At 45.9% G+C, this 22,762-nt stretch overlaps 1 protein-coding gene across 1 annotated transcript; it reads right to left on the minus strand.

Annotated features, from left to right (window-relative positions):
• Positions 1–4,514: 4,514 nt before the first annotated feature.
• Positions 4,515–21,790, minus strand: LOC108800686 (NACHT, LRR and PYD domains-containing protein 12-like). The gene is made up of 12 exons (XM_018572677.1): positions 21,678–21,790; positions 17,814–17,881; positions 17,224–17,376; positions 15,742–15,846; positions 14,315–14,469; positions 13,117–13,303; positions 11,554–11,616; positions 8,992–10,711; positions 8,670–8,756; positions 6,799–6,963; positions 5,979–6,143; positions 4,515–4,581 (listed from the first exon to the last, which is right to left on the minus strand). The coding sequence occupies exons 1-12, from the start codon at positions 21,788–21,790 to the stop codon at positions 4,515–4,517; spliced, it is 3,048 nt and encodes a 1,015-aa protein (XP_018428179.1).
• Between the last annotated feature and the right edge of the window lie 972 nt (positions 21,791–22,762).

Here is a 22,762-nt window from a genome sequence, read left to right on the forward strand (position 1 = left end):
ATCTTGTCATGCTATCGCCGGAGGCGGGCTACTTTACCATTGGCCCACTCTGTATATGCATACATACATACACATACATATATATGAAATATCTTCTCATTAAAGCTTCATTTTAAGGAGAAGAATGGAAAGACTAAAACCCTCCGCAATGCTTAAGGCTGCCGTGGGATGCTTCAGCTGTACCATACCTGCTCTAAGACCAAGAGCTGACCGATCACATGACCGCTGATCAGTTAGCTCTCAGCATTGCTCTTAGTGGAGAGTAGTGACTGCCAATCACTGCTCCCTGTAGGGATTTCGCCCTTCCCTCTTTGCTCCTCCAGTGCTGGCTGGAGCTACAGGTCAGGGAGGGAACGGGCATGGCTGCCTCTAGAGCGGCATAGCCAGCTGTCCAGGGTGGACCCCAAAATTATTGTCGGGATCCTTCTCGACCGTGGATTAGCTCTGCCCTGTCAGCCAATAGAAGGCATTAGCTCAGTATTGGCAGACTTTGGGTCATCGGAGTACAATAGGAACTGTGCTCCTATTACCCAACATAACCAAGACCCAAGTATAGCCAAAAAAAAGATTGGCTTTGCTTCTCTTTTAAGCCTCAATATTTATTACTGTAATACTTTCCTTTACTGACTATGTGATGCAGGAAGGGTTAAAAGACTCTGGAGAGTCAGACCACTGCTCTTGCACACTGCTCCAATCAACAGCTCTGCTCAGGCGGTGAGAGCAATAGTGAGTGGAGCAGCATGCAGGGGGTTATGTCGGACCCTGGGACAGCGAGGCCACAGGGTGTTTTAACCCCTTCCTGCAGCACTTAGTAAAATTAAAGAGAGCAAAGAAGATATTTATTACTGCATGTTCAGCCTGACTGCAGTGCAGCAATAAATATTGATAACTTCAGGCATCCCTCTCTGGAGAAAACAAGGATGGGGGATGGGGCGGAGGGGAGGGGTATTAACTCATCTCACTCATGCAGCTATGTACATATTTGAGCTTGAGCTGTTGAGCCCTATGAATAACATTGGGGTCTATTCACTAAGCTGCCGTAGGCAGCCGAGTGAATAACCGACCTCAAGTGAAGTGAGCCGAACGCTGTTCGGCTATTCACTTCAGGCTAGACTTGTGCGCCGTCAAAAAATTCGTTCTGTTTCGTTTCATTTCGTAATTCGTGTCAAAACTCAATTCGGATTCGTACGAAATACGAAATTTCGTTAGTGGCTGTTATAGTTTCGTAACTGTACGAACATTCGTTATGATGACGTTAAAAAGCAAAATACCTTTGTTAATATTGGAGTCGATGTGGTAGTTGTTTTTTTTATCCGAAATACGAATTCCGTTAACGGATTCCGTATCCGAATTTCGTATTTCGTATTTTAAAAAAAACTACCATCAACTCCAATATAAAATTATAAATGTACATTGCTTTTTACCTTCAATATAACGAATGTTCGTAACGCAACAAAATTCCGTCTACGGAATTTCGTATTTCCTGCCTGTATTGTAATGCAACTCTCAGCAGAAGAGAAAACCTCTGATTGGTCAACCAAAACGAAATACGAATTCCGTTAACAGATTCCGTATCCGGATTTCGGATTTAAAAAAAAACTACCATCAATCAACTCCGATATAAATGTACTTTGCTTTTTACCTTCAATATAACGGATGTTCGTAACGGAATTTCGTATTTCCTGCCTGTATTGCAATGCAACTCTCAACAGCAGAAGAGAAAACCTGATTGGTCAACCAAAACGAAATACGAATTCCGTTAACGGATTCCGTATCCGAATTCCGTATTTCGGATTTAAAAAAAAACTACCATCAACTACAATACAAATGTACTTTGCTTTTTACCTTCAATATAACGGATGTTCGTAACGGAACGAAATTCCGTCTACGGAATTTCGTATTTCCTGCCTGTATTGTAATGCAACTCTCAGCAGAAGAGAAAACCTCTGATTGGTCAACCAAAACGAAATACGAATTCCGTTAACAGATTCCGTATACGGATTTCGGATTTTAAAAAAAACTACCATCAATCAACTCCGATATAAATGTACTTTGCTTTTTACCTTCAATATAACGGATGTTCGTAACGGAATTTCGTATTTCCTGCCTGTATTTGTAATGCAACTCTCAGCAGCAGAAGAGAACCTCTGATTGGTCAACCAAAACGAAATACGAATTCCGTTAACAGATTCCGTATACGGATTTCGGATTTTAAAAAAAACTACCATCAATCAACTCCGATATAAATGTACTTTGCTTTTTACCTTCAATATAACGGATGTTCGTAACGGAATTTCGTATTTCCTGCCTGTATGTATTGTAATGCAACTCTCAGCAGCAGCGGATCCGTATTTCGGATTTAAAAAAAATCTTGTCATGTTGTTCAACCTCATTTACAGGGGTAATATTAGTTCCCATTTCAAAGAAATTCGGATCCGAAATTCGGAACGGAATTTCGTATTTCGGATATATAATTCGGAAAATGCAATTCGGATTCGGATGCTTCCGAAATTCGGAATTTCAGGAAAATTCGTACGAATTTCGATTCGTAACGAAGCGAATCGCACATGTCTACTTCAGGCTGGTATGGCTGATTTCAGCCTCACACCGACTAAAATCAGCCGTACATTGCTTACTGCGGCCGGCTTCGGGTCGGCCAAACATGCTCAGCGTGTTCGGCCGACCCGAAGTGCAGGAGGAGTTCAACTCAGCCGATCCAACATCTGGATCGGCTGAACCTAACCTCTGGCAGGCTACTCGCTGCTGTTCGGCCTATTCTTATAGATGCCAAACAGCAGTGAGTGAATAGCCGAATGTCGCTGCTCGGTTATTCTGCCCGGTACCTTCTGTGGTACCGAGCAGAACAGAAAAACAGTTAAAAAAGTAGAAAAAATAAAATAGAAAACGATTGGGCGGAGCTAGCAGTGACAGCTATCTCCACCAAACTGTTTTCTATTGGCCAGGTGGTTCTGCTGCCGTCAGAATAAAAAAAAAAACACCATAGGAATGCATAGCTAGATTCCTATTGGCTATTTCACTTTGCAATAGCCAATAGTAAACTAGCTATTGCACCCGCCCTCTGCTGCCGTCAATCACCAGAAGGGGATCTGATGGAGAACTGCAGGTCCCCCTCTGCTGATTGACAGCAGCAGTCAGCGGGTGCAATAGCTAGTTTACTATTGGCTATTGCAAAGTGAAATAGCCAATAGGAATCTAGCTATGCTTTCCAATGCTGGCTTTTTTTTTTCTGACTGAGGGCAGCCAGCGGCCCCATGTCAGAAAAAAAAAAAAACAGATCGCAAGGATAGGTTTTCTCTGCTCGATCCAGCAGACTAAACCTTTCCGGAAGAAAGTGCTTCTCTCCCGGGCCGCTGGGAGCCGTATTAGAATCCCAGAGCGTCCGGGAGAGTAATGACAGATCAGCCCCAGATAGCAAGCAATTGAGCTGCAAGTTTGAAAATGACTTGCTAAACTATTGCACACTTGCCGAGCTTCACAATTTTGTTGCACAATTACAGCAAGTCTGCATTGCAAGTCTCCAGACCAGCGAGCTTGCAGAGCTCTTGCTGAGACCTGCAGGACTCTTGCTGTAGACTTGCCAAGCAAATTTGCTACAAATTCAAAAAGTGTCAACTAGAACTTGTGCTGCAAGTGTTCTGCAAGTCTACAACCTGCCAGGAATGTGTGCAGCAAGTTAACAAAATTACAATTTAACCCTGCCACAAGTTTGTGGCAAGTTATCCTTGCTATCTGGGGCGTCCTTGGTTACCAGGTAACCAGGGATGCCATCTGTCATTACACACTGAGAACACGGAGATATGATATCACAGCGGCCACGCCGGGTTCTCAGTGCGATGATAGAACGGCGTCCCTGATTACCTGGTAACCAGGGACGCTGATCTCTCTGCAAAATGGCCGGAGCCAGCCGCGAGATGATGGCTGGCTCCGCCCAGCTGCCAGAAGCAGCATTCGGCCAGCTTCGACTTTCACCTCGGCTCAGTGGAGCCGAGGCATATGCCTTCGGCTCGACAGAACCGCTCGGCCAACTTCGAGAGCTGTACGGGCTATAGTTCTACTGAACCGAAGGGGTCCTGGGGCCGAAGGATCAGCTGAAGCTACGGCTGCATCCTTCGGCAGCTTAGGGAATAGACCCCATTGTATTTTGTTAAGCAGAGCAGCTAAGAATGTACAGATAAACATCTGATAAGGAGCCTAGAGCTCCCCCTACTGGCTAGAAACTTAATTGTCACTTATTCACATGCAAGGTTCCATATGTATCTGATCAAAGTATTCTTTTTATTTACATTTAATTTTTTTAGTTGTGAAGATTAGGAAAGAAAGAAATTATATACAAGAAAACAGTATGCATTCAATTGAATACATATATATTTTTGGCTTCTTTGTCTTCATTTCAGCCATTTTTGGTTGTAGCAGCACAACATCAGTATTAACGTGTCTGTGCTCTGCGCTCATCTCTAGCTGGTCAGTGGTCTTTCTTCTCCATCTTCAGACATTCAGTCTGTAATGTGCATCTGTCTGAAGTTTTCTTCTGCTTCTTTGGTGAAATCATTCGTCCCGATCCTAAATGGGGAAATATAATGATATTGGTAGGTAACCCGAAATTGTAGGCAATGCCGGGACAAGGTCCTCTACTGTCAAAGCAAACACGGCAAAGTGTTCCCCTCCCCCTGTGTGAACCCATATAGTGTTAGGCCTGCTTCACACCTGTACATTCTTTTGTGTTACCATATGCATATTAACGTGTAGTGTGTCATGTGTTATCATGCATTGTGTTAGGGCCCACCATTTTGCTTTCACCATAACCAGTATAGTCCCATGCTACTCTTGCCACCACTCCTTCTACCATGATGTTGTTATTGCATGTGCCACTCAACTTCCCGAGAAGGTTTGATGGACTGAGGGCCCCGCCATTTTGCTTTCACCATTACCAGTATAGCCCCCTGCTACCCTTGCCCCCCACTCCTTCTACTATGACATTGTTATTGCATGCGCCACTCAACTTCCCAAAAATATTTGATGGACTGAGGATCCCACCATCTTGCTTTCACCATTACCAGTATAGCCCTGTGCTACCCTTGTCCCCACTCCTTCTACTATGACATTGTTATTGAATTCACCCACAGGAAGGATTCATGGACCTAAAGCCCAACATCTTGCTTTCTGTGGTAGGGTTTGGGAAGTGTCTCAGCATCCATCCTCCAGGTGCTCATACTGTAGCAAGGAGGTGCCCTGGAAAGAAGTGACAGCCGACTGCATACAGAGTCCACTACAGACTGATTCCAGCCAACTGTTATTCATGGGCTGAGTCGACTTCATCTCTACCCCCTGTGCCAACCACAGGTCATTTTAATGTAATATTACATTATGGCCACCAGATGGAGCGGAGGAGCATGTGAAAGAAATGGTTAAAACATTGTAATGTAATACAGCATCATGGCCACTAGATGGAACTGAGGAGCATAGGAAATAAATGCTTTAAGGAGAACTATGAGGGGGCGGATACAGCTGGCTCTGCCTCTAGATAGGCAGAGCCAGCTGTCACTCACGCAGCTGGGAGGATTCAGACATAATTGTCGGGATCCGTTTCAGCTGCGGCGTCTCAGTATACCGCGAGCCGCAGCTCGCGGTATACTGAGCTTTGTGTATCGGGAGGACGCTAGTTCGTGTCCTCCCGTTACCCTTCGGAAAACTATGGGGTAAAGCACTAATCCCATAGTTCTCCTTTAAAACATTGTAATGTAATACAGCCTTATGGCCACCAGATGGAGCTGAGGAGCATAGGAAAGAAATATCTATTTCTTATGCTTGTAAGGGGACGGGGACTGAGGCGAATGTACAGAATGTGACGTTCTGTGTACATTTTCAGAGCTATATAAATACAGGAATAAATAAATAATCAGAGAAAAGTGGAAAGATTCTTCTACAAGACCAAGGGAAATGTCTACATTCTAAATTACCTGATCTGTTGGAGGCTGGGTGAATTCAGTCTAAGTGTTGCGATGTGGTCGACACTGGCATCGGTGAGATAATTCAGACTCAGGTTCAGGTGTGTCAGGTTGGCATTGTTACAGAGCACCAGCAGATCTTCAGCATACTCATCCCTCAGTTTCACTTGCTGAAGACTGTAGAAAATAGACATGGACAGTTCAGTGGTGGGCTAGATATTGTTTCCACCTCTGGTGCAGAAACTTGCTCAGTATATGGTTTATTAATGACCAATCTGCAGAGCCATTCCTGCTGTGAATCTCTGTGAACGTTCGTGGAAATAGAGGCAAAAACGAACGTTCTTAGTGTATTTTTTCAGGTCGAATTAATGTAATGTAATATTTCACTGTGGCCACTAGATGGAGCTAAAGAGCATAGAAATTATTAATATTCTATGAAATCAGGTTTAAGTGAACCTGTCTGCAGGTTCAAAGTAGTGAAGAAATGCAGCCTATGAGCAGATGATACAAGTATCACCCAGAAAATCTCCTTCTGTGCACCTCTCTGATTTAGTTGCAGTTTGCTATTGCTATCTGGCTTCCTCTGACTTCATGGACAACCAACTTTTCAGTGTTCAACATGGTGGCTTCTCACTGGACAGTTGGAGGCCAATTGGTGGCATTTAGCCATCATATCAGAGAATGTCAGGCGCCAGTTCCAAAGTGAAACTAAATCAGAGAGGTGCACGGAAGAGGCCTTTCTGTCTAACAAAGGCAGTAGGGGATGTTTGGTTCCGGGCTTTTACCTTGAAAAGTGAGTACAGTGAAGTTTGAAGTTTGCAGGAATACTTACAACAAGTGCGTTATCTTGGAACTGGAAAGGGCGATTAGCAATTGACTAAAGTTCGGCCCCGTCAGGTTGTTCCTGGAAAGGTCCAGCTCCCGCAGGGTCCGGTTCCCACTTACTGCTTGGGCCAGCAAGGGACAAGAAGTGTCTGTCAGAGCATTTTTCCTCAGGCTGGAGACAAATTGTAAGAAAATGTGCGTTTATTATACATGGCCGGGGTCAGCTGGCAATATTTTACATTGTTTATGAAGAGAGCCCGTGGCATTTCCCCACACTTCCTGTCCAAGTGACAACACAGGGGTCACCGGCAGCAATAAAAACCGTAGTCCAAGTCGTGTTCAGAGCTGCACAGTCCATACGGTGTAAAACCAGACGTAACTTGGAGAGTGCTTGAAGTGACCATAATGGGCGGCGCCGAGGTAGAACCAGAATCACACAGTAGAAAGTCATCAGCAGCAAAAACATTTTCATAAATTATTGAGAACACTACGGGGTCTATTTATAAACAACTCACAGAACCATTCGCCCTGCGAAACTCTGAACGACTAGAGGCAAAACCCAACAGTGCATTTTCTTTTTAGGCTCAATGTTATGTAATACTGAATTGTGGCCACTAGAGGGAGCTGAGGAGCATAGGCAAGAAATGCTTAAAACATTGTAATGTAATATCTGTAAAAATTAAAGGAGAACTATGGGGTCAGTGCTTTTCCCCATAGTTCTCCCCACGATCACGGGAGGACACAAACTAGCGTCCCCCCATGGCCCAAAGCCCCCCTGGAAAGTGGCGCCCTAGGCAAATTCCTAGTTTGCCTTGCGGTAGATAAACCTCTGCAGACAGCACAACTATCCTGGATACCTGACTTTTCCCAACTGTGGTTATGCACTATGGCCTGGTCACCCCGCCTGTTCCCTGTCTGTCATCTATCGTCTTTCTCCTTCTGGCAACATGTTCCTTGTCAGCACACCCAATTGGCTCCTGGTGCTGCACTCACCCTATTGAGGTATGTGCGCTGCTGAGCAAAGAGTGACATCAGAGCTAAGTCAAAAATAAGTACTCAGGGTATTTGCATTTAAAAACAGTAATTTAAAGGAGAAGTATGGGGTTAGTGTTTTTCCCCATAGTTCTGCTAAGGGTCACGGGAGGACATGCCCTAGCGTCCTCCCATAACCCAAAGCTCAGTATATAGTGAGCTACGGCTCGCGGTATACTGAGACTGCCACAGCCGGGACGGATCCCGACATTACTGTCGAGATCCACCCAGCTGCGTGAATGACAGCTGGCTCTGCCTATCTAGAGGCAGAGCCAGCTGTGCCCCCCGTCGGTTTCTCCAGTCAGCGCTGGAGGATCGGACAGCGAGGGGGGAATCCCTGCAGGGAGCCGTGAGTGACAGTCACAGCTCTCGGTAAGTGTTCTCTCACTTCCCGATCTATTGAGCTGACGTGCAACAGTTTCATTGTCACACGTCGGCTCGTACTATGAGGTTGACTGATTTTCACTCGCCTCATAGTTCTGCTTCAGGGTCAAGGCAACTGGACTTGCTGTATTTTTCTAGAAGACATTTCACTGGTCATCCTCCAGCTTTCTCAATTCAGAAACATCACGGCCGGCTCTGCGAAGTTGTCATTGTTTAATGACAGTTCAGCGTCCCCAGGTATCCTGGGGACGCTGATCTCTCATTGCAACTGGACGGAGCCAGCCATGAGATCACGTATGGCTCCGCTTAGCTGTTAGTTGCGAGGCTTTCGGCCGGGCCAACTATAGTTCATAAGCATTGTATGGTTTGGTCGCGTATTTGGTTCACCTGTGTAGATACCTTCAGGCGGTGTGGGGACACCCGTACACGGTATCGTGACATATTTGTGACTTTCTAACTGACCTCAGTTTCTGGATCTTGCAGTCAGGCTTCAGTAATATGTTGAGTATGATCTGCACGTCAACATCCTTCAGGTCATTGTTAGAGAGTCTGTAGAAAATAAGGACAATTCTTGACATTTTATACATTTTGGATCACACGGAGAATACAGTTGTAAACTAAATACATACATGGTCTGTCCTACTAAATGGTTAAAGATCTCAAGGATTGTACATTACATGTTAATGAACTTTTAAACCACTAGATGGAGCTGAGGAACATAGAAAATATGCTCCTCGGCTCCATCTAGTGACGGGAGTGCTTCTTGCGAATCAAGTGTGCTTACTTGAGGTCTTTCACGGTGTGTAGAATTGGACCGAGGCGCTCCAAGCCCTCACTTTGAATGAAAGAAGAGTCTAAATCGAGACTTTCTGTGTTTCTGCTTATCTTGAGGATAAACATCAACACGGTGCAGTCCAACGGGGCCAAGTGAAATTCTGAAAAGTCGAAACCTGTCATCGACGTGAGGAAGCTTGATACCAGACCGTCGTTCTGAGACTCGTAGAGATAGGCAAAAACATTCAGCAACTTTTTCTTGTCATCATCTGAGCCTCCTACCACTTTGAATGATGAAACCAAATCACTGAGCCAAGTGATCACCTGCCTGGATGCTTCTAAAGCATTCGTATTCAAATACGCAGCCAAAAGGGATCTGGTGGTGTTGTGAGAAAGTCCGATGAGAAAACGGAGAAAGAGCTCTCCGCGATTATCTTTGAAGGACCGGGCTTTGTCGATGGAAGACCTTAGCCTTTCTGCAGAATAGTCAATGAAATGAGCCAAGGCGGCAACAAATTCTTGAATGGTGAGATGAAAGAAGGAATAAGTCACAGAAGAGGACTGCCTGGACGCCACCATGAAGCTTGATAGAAGATGTTCTGACGAATCGAGGTGAAATGAATTCAGATCTCTCTGCTCAAAGGTGAGAATATGGTTCATGACTCCATGTTCTGCCATCTGCCCCATGGCCTTCAGCTGTTGTTTAGCTTGTTCTTTGCTGACAATCTGGCTGTGGTTGGCCAGGAGGTTGGAGACAAAAGTCACAAAGAGTTGTGTCACTGTTTTGGGCAATGATGTCATCAGCTGATCAGTGATTGTTGGTTGGGCTCTGAAGCTCATTGATAACACTGTACAGACAATCCAGCAGTATGTTGGGATGTAACAGAATGTGTACAATGTCCCGTTCTCCCTCACGTAGTGAAAAGCCTTTTCTGCCAAATCAGGATCTTTAAAAAAATTGTCAAAGTACTTTCTTCTCTCTGCAGGGAAGAACCCCACGATCTCCGATAATCTCTGGAAGTCACTGGTGTTGACGTCTGCCAGTTTGGTTGGGCGACTGGTCATCAAGACAGAACATCCCTTGAGTAGAGTTGCTTTCACTAGACTGACCACAATTGTACCAAGTTTTACCTGTTGCCTTGTGTCCCTGCACAATTGACTTGAATTGAAATCCATGTGGTGACTACTTTCATCTAAGCCATCAAATGCAAAGAGCAGCTTTTCCGGACATTGAAAAATTTCCCTAAGATGATTCTCTAGATATGGATACTCCTTGAGAATCATCTCCTCCAAGGTGATATCTTTATCGTGCATGTTGAGGTCCCGAAATTTAAAGGAAAAAACAAAATTAAACCTCTGATACAGTTTTCCATTCACCCAGTCATAGACAAATTTTTGCATCAAGGTGGTCTTTCCTACTCCGGGCACCCCGCTCACCATGACGGCATGTGGCATGGTTCCGGATCGGTGGCACCAGCGGAATAGCTTGTTGGTGCTAATACGTTCCAGGCCATTTTTGGCTTTCTGCAAATAATGTTCATGTCGACCACCTGTGCATAAGATCTCATGCTGGGAACGTTGAATAAACTGATGAGTGGAAACAACTATTAGATCCAAATAGCGCTCTGAAATGGGAAATTTCTGTTGATTACAGGTGGTTCCTGGAGGTTTTTTCTCCACAAGGGTGTGTGTCTTGTCCAGCAGATGTTTTTTATGAAGGCCCCAGACTTCTAAAAGACACAATGATGAATGCAATACTTAGCATTTTACATTGGATATGTAATCTTTACAGTGCAAATTTTGTCAAAACTTTATTATACAGTTTGGATAGGGTGAGGAAGGGTTAGGACCTCTCTTGGGTTTTTAATGCTGTTTCTGTAGCTACCTGTGCCCAAGGCTGGATTTAGTCTCTCTGCTGTCCCAAGGCCAGGTTCCTCAATGCCGCCCCTCCTCCCAAACCCCCCCCACCCCCCCATGGAAAATGGCAGACCTGCAGGCTGCATATAAGGGATCTTGGCGACATCGCCAGGATCACTTGTACAAAGCAAGCAGCGGCTTCCCCGCTGTACATTTAGCTCTGCTTGCCCAAAGCAGGGCTAAATGTAGAAAACAACTACCCGCCTGGCGCCCGGAACAGCATGTCCCAGGCATTGGGAGATAGGAATTCCACATCCCTGCTGCCCCTATACTCCCTGCTGCGCCAAGGCCGGGCTTTGGTTGGCCTTGTGGGAAATCCGGCCCTGCCTGTGCCCTCATTTAGAAATGTCTTTATCTCCTGATTGGCCAGGGGCATATGAATTGGGGTGAAATCTCTACAAAAAGGAACACAGGTGGCATACAAATGCTTTAGTCCTTCCGCACGCTAACCAAAGTTTTCTTTTAGGCGATGATTCAAGCTGAGTTATCAAAATCCTGCAATAGGCTGCTGCTTGTGTGTGAGACCCTCAGTCCAACTCTTCCAGTGCTGCCAGCACAGGGTATTTGAACATTTGCCTATTTATTACTTTGTATATAGCTCAACTGCATTACAGTTAGCAAGCCAATGAGAATAATTGAGCTATAAGGCACTAACCTTTCTGTTCTGAAGGCAGTGTAGAATCCATGTCCTGAAGAATGTGCGCCAATAACTGAACATCTGAAAGAAGAGTGCAGCCATTATCAGGTACAGTGGTAATCACTAGAGGGTAATCTGAGCTTGAATCAAGTACAGATTGACAAAGATCAGTACAGATTGGGCATTCATATCAAATAAACAGGCCGTGGTTTGGGGTTTGGAATATCAAATGACTATGGGGGTTATTCACTTAGCTGCCGAAGGCAGCCGAGTGAATAACCGAGCCAAAGTGAAGTGAGCTGAACGCTGTTCAGCTATTCACTTCAGCCTTGTACGGCTAATTTCAGCCGTACATTGGCTAAAATCAGCCGTACATCGGGTGCCTTCGGTCAGAGCATGTTCGGCTGAGCCGAAGTGCAGAAGGAGTTCGACTCAGCCGATCCAACATCTGGATCGGCTGAGCTGAAGCTCCGGCAGGTCACTCGCTGCCATTCGCCCCTATTCTCTTAGGGGCCGAACGGCAGTAAGTGAATAGCCGAATGCCACTGAGGGGCATTCGGCTCGACTATTCTGCTCGTTACCACCGATCACACCCACATTTCATGCTGAGCCTCCATGATTGAAATTAAAAGGGAGGGCTAGGGACAGCCTGACTGCACAACTGTGCAAAACTGCATTAAGGACAGAGATCAACTTGAATATATTGTCTCAAAGAAATTCCCCAACTGCGTGAAGATTATGGTCCTCATGGCATGGTATAGTAGACCAAGATCCGCATTGGCCTGGCTGCAAGTGAACAGGGGCCAGAACCAGAGCCAGATTTATTCTATCTGCTGCCCCAAGGCCAGGTTCCTCAATGTGCCCCCCTACCTCCCAACCCCCCCACCCGCCCATGGAGTATGGCAGACCTGCAGGCTGCATACAAGTGATCTCGGCAAAATCACTGAGATCACTTGTACAAAACAAGCGGCGGCTTCTCCGCTATACATTTAGCTCTGCTTGCCCAAAGCAGTGCTAAATGTAGAAAACCACTACCCGCCCTGTGCCCGGAACGGCATTCCACACCCCTGCTGCCCCTCTATTCCCTGCTGCCCCAAGGCAGGGTCTTGGTTGGCCTTGTGGGAAATCCGGCCCTGCATAGAACAATAATCAGTGCCAAGAATTCTCAGAACTGTAGACATCTCCACTTCCTGGCCCAGTCTATTGACCATTGTGACTGGGACTGAAAGCAAGGGAAAACCCAAAATTTTCAGTTGTCACCCAAGTAGGTATAGATAGAGGTGAAATCATCCAACAGGAACACCTATTGTAGTGAGAACTATCTAAGAGGGCATTTCCTTCACTTTGAAATTTCATCTCACTTTCTGTTGTATCTACAGGACAGAAAGTTTAGGGGAAATCTACCCAATAGGACACAGATGGCAAAAATACAACTTGCATGCCTAGGGTCCCAGTGATGCCCCTATCTTGCAGGCTTATACTATACAGGCCTCTTTTGGTTTTCTGTCCCTTTAAACATATTCAGAAACACAGATTACCCACAAATTGGAAACCAAATGATACATCATATGGGCAACATACCGCTCTCATCTGCCACGTTGATCTCGTTTATAACTACCAATAAATTTGGATGCTGGTAGTCTTTCTGTAGAGCGCACAGAGTTTTGAAGAACCCAATGAGAGTTTCTCTCCTCATGCTTAGAACGTCTTCCACCAGCAATGATGCAAAGGCTGCTGCACCCAGTTGTTTCTCCATAGACCTGTAGTGCTAAAGTACAAAGACAATTCAAGACGTTAGCATGGAAATAGAAAGCTAGTAAAATAAATACTATGTGAAAGAGTACAAATCAGATGTTGGCAGTAGGGAACTGTATTGTTAAACAAACATGGAGGACGGTGGACGGTGTTAGACTGTGAACACTCAACATTGCCTAAATATTGGTTCTTTGGACACAGCATGTCATGGGTTGTTGGTTGGGACTGGCTCAAAATTCATAGGACACATTGGTACCAATAGCACAATACGACGAGGATGGATATCCTAGGAAATGTCTTTGTCATTTATATATCTTTAATAGGAATGCGCCGATACCGTTTTTTGGTATGGAGTACAAGTACAGATATTTTTTTTTCAGTACTCGCCGATATCTAATACCGATACCAGAAGTCCAATTAAAGAAGATGGGCAGCATGTAATGACTTGCCGTCCGGCTTCCTGATTAGCCGGGAAGCCGGCTCCATGCTCCCTCATCACCTGGTGACGAGGGATCATGGAGGCATCTTTCTGTTCAATCGGGAAGCCGGGGCGGTGAGTCATGACACGCTGCCTGGCTTTCTGATTGGCTGGGAAGCCAGCTCCATGCTCCCTCATCACCAGGTGACGAGGGAGCATCTAGCCGGCTTTCTGGCCAATCAGAAAGCCAGGGGGTGGACGGGTAATGACTCACCGCCTGGCTTCCTGATCAGAAAGCCAGGTGGTGAGTCATTACAAGCTACCCAGCTTCCTGATTGACGAGGGAGCATGGAGCCGGCTTGCTGATACCAGAAGTTCCAGTATTGGGAGAAGCATCAGGAGTATTTGGGCGAGTACAAGTACTCACCCAAATACTCGGTATTCGGTATTGGTGCATCCCTACTTCATTTTTACATTGTAGTCTCCTCATTCTTGAATAATATTATTAGAAAATAATAATAATAAATAATCCATAATAAGCCTTTATACTGCAGGCAGAACCTTCTGCATTAAACAGTGTTATAAAATCTCAGCCGTACGTCTTACCTCAGTGTCCAAGTCCATGTGATTTTGAGATTCGCAGAAGAAACTGTGAGAAGGTAAAGATTCCAGGACGTAGACAACATCATCTTTGAAATATTCGTAAAGCAGCGTAAGCTCGTAGTATTCGTACTCAGACAACTTTCGATCCAACTTGTCAACTGGAAAAAGAATTCCACTTTAAAAGGTAATCTGAAACACGCATTGTCAACTCTAGTGTGTATGAAGTGTATGAAGTGCTATAAAACTGGGATAGTCGGTGGCATCAGATTATGAAATATTCCACCTTATCAATAAGAGGATTGTGCAACAGTGATAAGGCATTCTTCTGATGACCCTTTGCTCACTGCAGTTCTAATGTAATAGAAAATAAAAATATCGATAGTCCAGTAATGGAAATTTCAATTTAGATTTGTGGTTGCTAAGCCCTTGCCTCTCAGATTGACCGTAGTCAGGCCGATAGTTCCCCGACATATGGGCTCATCTTTGCTCAACAGAACGTGTTCAAGGACCTTCACCGGACACCAACAATGGGGAAAGTGTACTGCTTTCTATCCTTCACTCTTTCTCAGAAGAGTGAATTATTATTATCATTATACAGGATTTATATAGTGCCAACAGTTTGCGCAGCACTGTACAATAGGAAGAGATTACAATATAATTCAAAGACAAAGACAAGATGGTAAGGAGGGCCATGCCCCTGAGGGCATACCATCTAAAAGGGAGGGGCCAGTGATACATGAGGAGGTAGCTGTGTGGGGATGAATTGTATGAGAAAGTGATAATTCAGTGGTTAGGTTGAGGTGGGATCGGCTTTCCTGAAGAGATGAGTCTTAAGGGATCGCCTAAAGGCAGTCAGAGTGGGAGATAGATGGACAGGTTGGTGTAGAGAGTTCCAGAGGATGGGAGAGACTCTAGTGAAGTCCTGGAGGCGAACATGGGAGGAGTTGACAAGGGAGCTAGAGAGCAGACATTCTTCTCACTGACCACCAATGTAAGAGACATTCTACTCACTGACCACCAATGTAAGAGACATTCTTCTCACTGACCACCAATGTAAGGGACATTCTTCTCACTGACCACAAATGTAAGAGACATTCTTCTCACTGACCACCAATGTAAGGGACATTTTTCTACATCTTCCCTGCTATATCCAAAAAGTAAAGAAAATAGTCCTATCTAGAAGAACACTTTAAGAAAAGGCCAGAAACTTGACAGGGTACAAGATTGGAAAGGCCCTAGAGCCAAATCCAAATATGTGAGAACAGCTCTGGGGCCGTGATATAAAGGAACAGGAGCTGGACCAGTATGGGCAGTGATGTCATTGTACAAACCATGATGACTCTACTGCCTATGGCTATCTTTCTGTGTCCTCCAGATGGTCATAGAGGAGGTTGGAGGTCCCGAGAGCAGAAGAACCAATCCCATCTCACCTCCTGCTCCTTTGTCTTTAATGAACATAAACATATCACTCACCTTCAGTCTGGATTCTTCTAATTTCCTCCATCTTGTTGAGGATTTTCTAGGGACGCGCTTACCTTGAAAACAAAATATGAAATGTCTCAGATAGTGAATCAAAATGTATGTGAGGCTTTTATTTGTTTAGATGTGACCCCCACTGGGGAGATTTCCCCTCACTTCCTGTCCCTGGGGGGGGGGGCATTACAAGGACAGGAAGGTGCAGACAGCAATAATAAACATTGTCATTATATCTGACCCTTCTCTGCTCTATGAAAAATCTGTCTGTGTCCGTGTCTCCTATTGGAGAGATTTCCCATCACTTCCTGTCCTGACACAAAGGCCAATAAAAAGCTGACAGAGGCCCCAACCCTTCCTCATGTTATACAAAACAAAAATTTTTGGCCGGCAGGGTGCTGTACATAGCCTCTTGAATACATCACAGCACCGTGCCTCAGTACGCCTCTCAGGAGCCCTCAGCCCTGGTACAAGCAGTGGGAGGAGTTATGCAAATGTAGACTCAGGCAGATCATGGCTGGTGGGAGGGGCCAGCACGGTGCTGTACATAGCTTCCTGAACACATCACAGTACCCTGCGTCAGTACTCCTCTTGAGAGCCCTCAGTGCTGAAGCAAGCAGTGGGAGGGGTTATGCAAATGTGGATGCAGACAGCTCTTGGTTGGTTGGAGGAGCCGGCAGGGTGCTGTACATAGCTAGAAAAAATGGTACATCCATGAATCTATAACCGGCCTTTATAGCAGGGCGCACCTCTGATTTTAACGCATACTGTTGACAGGGCTACTTGTTGCAGGCTGGCTGGCAGGCTGAGGCTGGGGAATTTTTGTGTTTTGTATTGCTGTACATAGCTTCCTGAAAACAGCACAGCACCTTGCCTCAGTACTCCTTTCAAAAGCAATCAGGCTTGGTGCAAGCAGTGGGAGGAGTTATGCAAATGTGAAAGCAGGCAGATCTTGGCTGGTTGGAATGGCCAGCAGGGTGCTGTACATAGCTTCCTGAAAACATCACAGCACTCTGCCTCCGTACTCTCTCAAGAGCCCTCAGTCCTGATGCAAGCAGTGGGCAGAGTTATGCAAATATCAAAATGCCTTGATGGGCGAATGTGAGTCTGGGAGGAGTGGCCATTCCTAGACAGGGTGCATTTGTGTGCAGACCACTCTAGATAACGCCCACATGGGATGCTGACCCTCCATTATTGGAAGAACTGGAATCCAGTTCTTCCAATAAGGCCAGGGACAGTCAGGCTGGGGAGGAAAGGGCTAGATGAGGCTCAGCCTCCATGATTGAAAGAACTGAAATCCAATACATGAAAGGGGCAGGGCCTGGTTGGACATTCCCCATCTCACAGCTGCACATAAACAGAGGAGGGGGAGGGGGTTCCTTTTTGCGTAATTTACCATTTATAGTCATGTGACCATGTAAGGTCAATAATGACACTACAGCTGTGTCCGGGGAATCCCCCCACCCGGGAAATTCCATTTTTGGAAAAGCTCATGAACATCGGCTCCTCCACCTTAAACATGGCCGTGGAAGGGAAAAGCGCTTTCACTTTCACAATCACTCCATTTCCTGTTTGTGTCTTCAGGTTGATTTCTCACAGAGAAGAAGAAGAAGAAGAAGAAGAAGAAGAAGAAGAAGAAGAAGAAGAAGAAGCAGAAGAAGAAGAAGCAGAAGAAGAAAAGTAACAATGTGCAGGAGATGAATAGAGAAATAATACACATAATAAAGAACATTCACAGGAAAAGAAGGAGATGTGACAATGAGAGACCCGAGACAAGAACAGACCCGAGACAAGGAGAGACCTGAGACAAGGAGAGACCCGAGACAAGAACAGACCCGAGACAAGAACAGACCCGAGACAAGAACAGACACGAGACAATGACAGACCCGAGACAAGGAGAGACCCGAGACAAGGAGAGACCCGAGACAAGGAGAGACCCGAGGCAATGACAATCCAGAGACAATGAGAGACCCCAGGCAATGAGAGACCCGGGACATTGACAGACCCGGACACACAATGTCACCATTACCTGGGAATTGGTTCTCGGGACATTTTCTCGTTGTTTTTCCCCGGAGCCTCGAAGAAGAAGGAGAGTCCCTGCGAGCAGAGGAATGACGGCCAGAAAAAGGGCGTAAACAGGAAGTGAAACATGTTATACAATGTCAGGTACGTCACATGTCACATTCTGCTGCTGCTGCAACCAAATAGAAATACCTTGAGAGGAGTAAAAAACAAAGCAAATTGTTCATGTAATGTTTCATAAAGAATAAACACAATACAAATGTGACAATATAATACAATATGATATAATATGAAATAATACAATATGATGTTATACTTAAACCTACTATTATATGGTAAAATATAATCTGATATAATATATAAATAAAGTAGTATATGTAAACCCCAATCATTGAGATCTAAGATTTAACACTTTATTGCCGTTTTTAAAATAATATCATTATTTTTAAAATCTGCAAAATTTATTAAAACATTTCCTGACGACTCTGATATGGAAATAATCCCTGGTGACCCTGACATGGAAATAATCCCTGGTGACCCTGACATGGAAATAATCCCTGGTGATCCTGACACAGAAATAATCCCTGGTGACCCTGACATAGAAATAATCCCTAGTGACCCTGACATAGAAATAATCCCTGGTGATCCTGACACAGAAATAATCCCTGGTGACCCTGACATGGAAATAATCCCTGCTGACCCTGACATGGAAATAATCCCTGGTGACCCTGACATGGAAATAATCCCTGGTGATCCTGACACATAAATAATTCCTGGTGACCCTGACACAGAAATAGTCCCTGGTGACCCTGACATGGAAATAATCCCTGGTGACCCTGACATGGAAATAATCCCTGGTGACCCTGATATGAAAATAATCCCTGGTGACCCTGACATGGAAATAATCCCTGGTGACCCTGACATGAAAATAATGCCTGGTGACCCTGACATGAAAATAATCCCTGCTGACCCTGACATGGAAATAATCCCTGCTGACCCTAACAGAAATAGTCTGTGGTGACCCTGAAATGGAAGTAATCCCTGGTGACCCTGACATGGAAATAATCCCTGGTGACTCCGACATAGAAATAATCCCTGGTGACCCAAACACAGAAATAATCCCTAGTGACCCTCACATCAAAATAGTCCCTGATGATTCTGACATGAAAATAGTCCCTGGTGACCCTGACATGGAAATACTCTCTGGTGACCCTGACATAGAAATAATCCCTGGTGACCCTGGCACAGAAATAATCCCTGGTGACCCTGACATGGAAATAATCTCTGCTGACCCTGATATGAAAATAATCCCTGGTGACCCTGACATGGAAGTAATCCCTGGTGACCCTGACATGGAAATAATCCCTGGTGATAATCCCTGGTGACCCTGACATGGAAATAATCCCTGGTGACCCTGACACAGAAATAATTCCTGGTGACCCTTACATGGAAATAATCCCTGGTGACCCTTACATGGAAATAATTCCTGGCGACCCTGACATGGAAATAATCCCTGGTGACCCTGACATGAAAATAGTCCCTGGTGACCCTGACATGGAAATAATCCCTGGTGACCCTGACATGGGAATAATCCCTGCTGATCCTGACATGAAAATAATCCCTGGTGACCCTGACATGGGAATACTCCCTGCTGATCCTGACATGAAAATAATCCCTGGTGACCCTGACATAGAAATAATCCCTGGTGACCCTGACATAGAAATAATCCCTGGTGACCCTGACATAGAAATAATCCCTGGTGATCCTGCCATGGAGGTCCTTGTTTAGGCACTTCCTGTTATAGAGTTTAGCCAAACCCATAAAAACTGTACCACTAGGGATTGGCACCACACCTCTAATCTGAAATATATAGAGAACTCTCCTGTTATAGGGTGACAACACTCTTTCCCATTTCCCAGTTGTTCTCCCACGTTGCCACCCAGTCACCCCGGTTGCACAAATAGACAATCCCGAGCGTAGAAATGTTTATCAGCACTATGCCGGGCGTGTTCAACGTGTTGACATTGTGTGGATTGTGTTTAATGATTCACCCCGGGAGAAAGTGGGAGGAGGAAGTTGAACAGTTTTGTTGTTTTTAATCTGCTGACATTTCACATTTCACTTCTCGTGATTTATAAAGAAAACTTCCCCTGAGGTCATTTTATCGTTGTGACCAATCACATTGTTTTATGGATCCCCCGCGAGCCTGAAGACCCGAAAATCTCCCCTTCCTTTTCCCGGCAGTCACATGACCTCTGCTAAGATCCCAGCTCTCGTACCAGGAAATTCCACAGCGCTGATTCGCCTGACGCCCGGGAGCTGCAGATTTCTGCGGAAGATTCCCAGTCACATCTGTAGATCGATGGAGAGGATTGTCGGGGGGGGTGAGGGCTGATGAAACTCCTTCCTGCTGCTGAAGGAAAGTGCTGGGGGCCACAGGTAAGCCCTGTAGGGGCCACACACACACATAATGATAAAGGATTGATAGATTGGAATGTTTGAAATGATCTTTTGCTGTAAAACAAATACTGGAGACAATGAATCATAAAGAGACCCGTCAGATCTCCCGGAAATCCAAATGGCGGATATAAGTTTTCTACGCAGGGGGACACCAGAGGGGTGCGTATGATACCTCCTCTAATGCAGGGCATGGAGGGGGGGAGGTAGGGGGCATGGGCCACTGGAGGGGTGTGTTTGATACCTCTTCTATTGCAGGGCACGGAGGGGGCGGGTGGTAGGGGACATGGGACACCAGAGGGGTGTTTATGATACCTCTTCTATTGCATGGGGGTGGGAGGTAGGGGACACGGGACAGCGGAGGGGTGTTTATGATACCTCTTCTATTGCCGGGCACGGAGGGGGCGGGGTTATGGTAGGGGACATGGGACAGCGGAGGGGTGTTTATGATACCTCTTCTATTGCAGGGCACGGAGGGGAGGTAGGGGACATGGGACACCGGAGGGGTGCATATGATACCTCTTCTAATGCAGGGCACGGAGGGGGCGGGTGGTAGGGGACATGGGACACCGGAGGGGTGCATATGATACCTCTTCTAATGCAGGGCACGGAGGGGAGGTAGGGGACATGGGACACCGGAGGGGTGCATATGATACCTCTTCTATTGCATGCACGGAGGGGGCAGGTGGTAGGGGACATGGAACACCGGAGGGTTGTGTATGATACCTCTTCTAATGCAGGGCATGGAGGGGGCGGGTGGTAGGGGACATGGGACACCGGAGGGGTGCGTATGATACCTCTTCTAATGCAGGGCACGGAGGGGAGGTAGGGGACATGGGACACCGGAGGGGTGCATATGATACCTCTTCTATTGCATGCACGGAGGGGGCAGGTGGTAGGGGACATGGAACACCGGAGGGTTGTGTATGATACCTCTTCTAATGCAGGGCATGGAGGGGGGGAGGTAGGGGACATGGGACACCGGAGGGATGTGTATGATAACTCTTCTATCACAGGGCACAGAGGGGAGGTAGAGGACATGGGACACCGGAGGGGTGCGTATGATACCTCTTCTATTGCAGGGCACGGAGAAGGGGAGGTAGGGGGCATGGGACAACAGAGGGATGCTTATGATACCTCTTCTATCACAGGGGAGGTGGGGGCACGGGCCACTTGAGGGGTGCATATAATACGTCTTCTATTGCATGGAGGGGAGGTGGGGGCACGAGCTATTAGAAGTCAATCATTGCATTTTTCCTGAAAAGGAACGATGAACGCTGTCAGAAAACGCAATCAAACTTAAAGGAACACTCCACCTTTCTGTACCCCCATTTTACGCCCCCCCCCATATTTAGTCACATACATTTCAATATCTCAGCGAGAGTGTCCCCTTTAACCACAGCAAACCTCAAACCCGTGCCGGTTGGAGAAGTTAAGAATTTCTGCAGACATGTCACGACAGTGCTCGGGAGCTCTTGCATCATCGACCACAAGTGGAGTTCCCCTTTCCAGATGAAATGTCCCCATTGGTTAGAAGACTGGAGAAGGAAGATCAGGGGAAGTTTGGATTCTCTGCATACAAACTGGAGGGGATTTTAGTAGAGACCGCAGAGGCTCCGGAGTCAGGACACGAAGACCAGTGGTCAGCCGTGGACGTACAGAATCATGAATAGGAGGGGAGCGGTCTGCTGGGTCCTGAGTCTTCTGCTGCTGCTGCTTGGCCACACCGGTGAGTGACCACACAACCATCCGGCTTAAAGGCCATGTCCGCTCTGTAAATGTTTGTATTCTTTCATACAACTTTGTGTAAACAATGTATCAATGTGTGTTAAGGCTTTCATTAACACACATTGGGGCTCTGGGGCTCTGCTTACTGGTCCAGATGGTGCATTTGCTTCTCCACCGGTGAGGATCTGATAATTTTGCTGGCCGAGAAAATTTGACTATCTGGGATAAGGGTCTGGTATAGATTTCGGAGGGGCCACACGTTGCTTTTTACATTGATGTCGTGTTACATTTTAGACTGGGGTGCCCCAAGATTTTGCATAAGGGTGCTGAGACTTAAAACAGAAATGGTGGTCTGTAGGTCCAGTCTGAACCTAATGGGGTTGGTTTACTACCATGTAGCAGACTGTTGGTTTTAATAGGAGGGGGGGGGGAGAGTGTCCACTTGGCTGAGCAATTAGGTTAAAGTTGTGTTCACTTTGAATACCCAACCATGTGACTTCATATATGTGGATTTGTGCTGGAAAATGGCTGGATGATGATTATTGTTTATTGGCCCCGTTTTTTTAAAATGCGTTTTATTTGAACATTTACTTTGGAACGTGAACGTTTTCTACTCCTTTGGTCAGCCAGCCCCCGTTGAAACCAACAGAAAGACTGGCAAGGGTAATCTCTACAGTCATTAGGCAGGGGGCCAATCAAATGCCTTGATATAGAGCTAACCACTAGGGGGAGAACTCACAAAGACGTATATGATACAGTACAGGGAAGCCA

This window comes from Nanorana parkeri, unplaced genomic scaffold (genome assembly GCF_000935625.1).
Source record: "Nanorana parkeri isolate BGI_ZX_2015 unplaced genomic scaffold, ASM93562v1 scaffold2102, whole genome shotgun sequence".
Lineage (NCBI taxonomy): Eukaryota > Metazoa > Chordata > Amphibia > Anura > Dicroglossidae > Nanorana > Nanorana parkeri.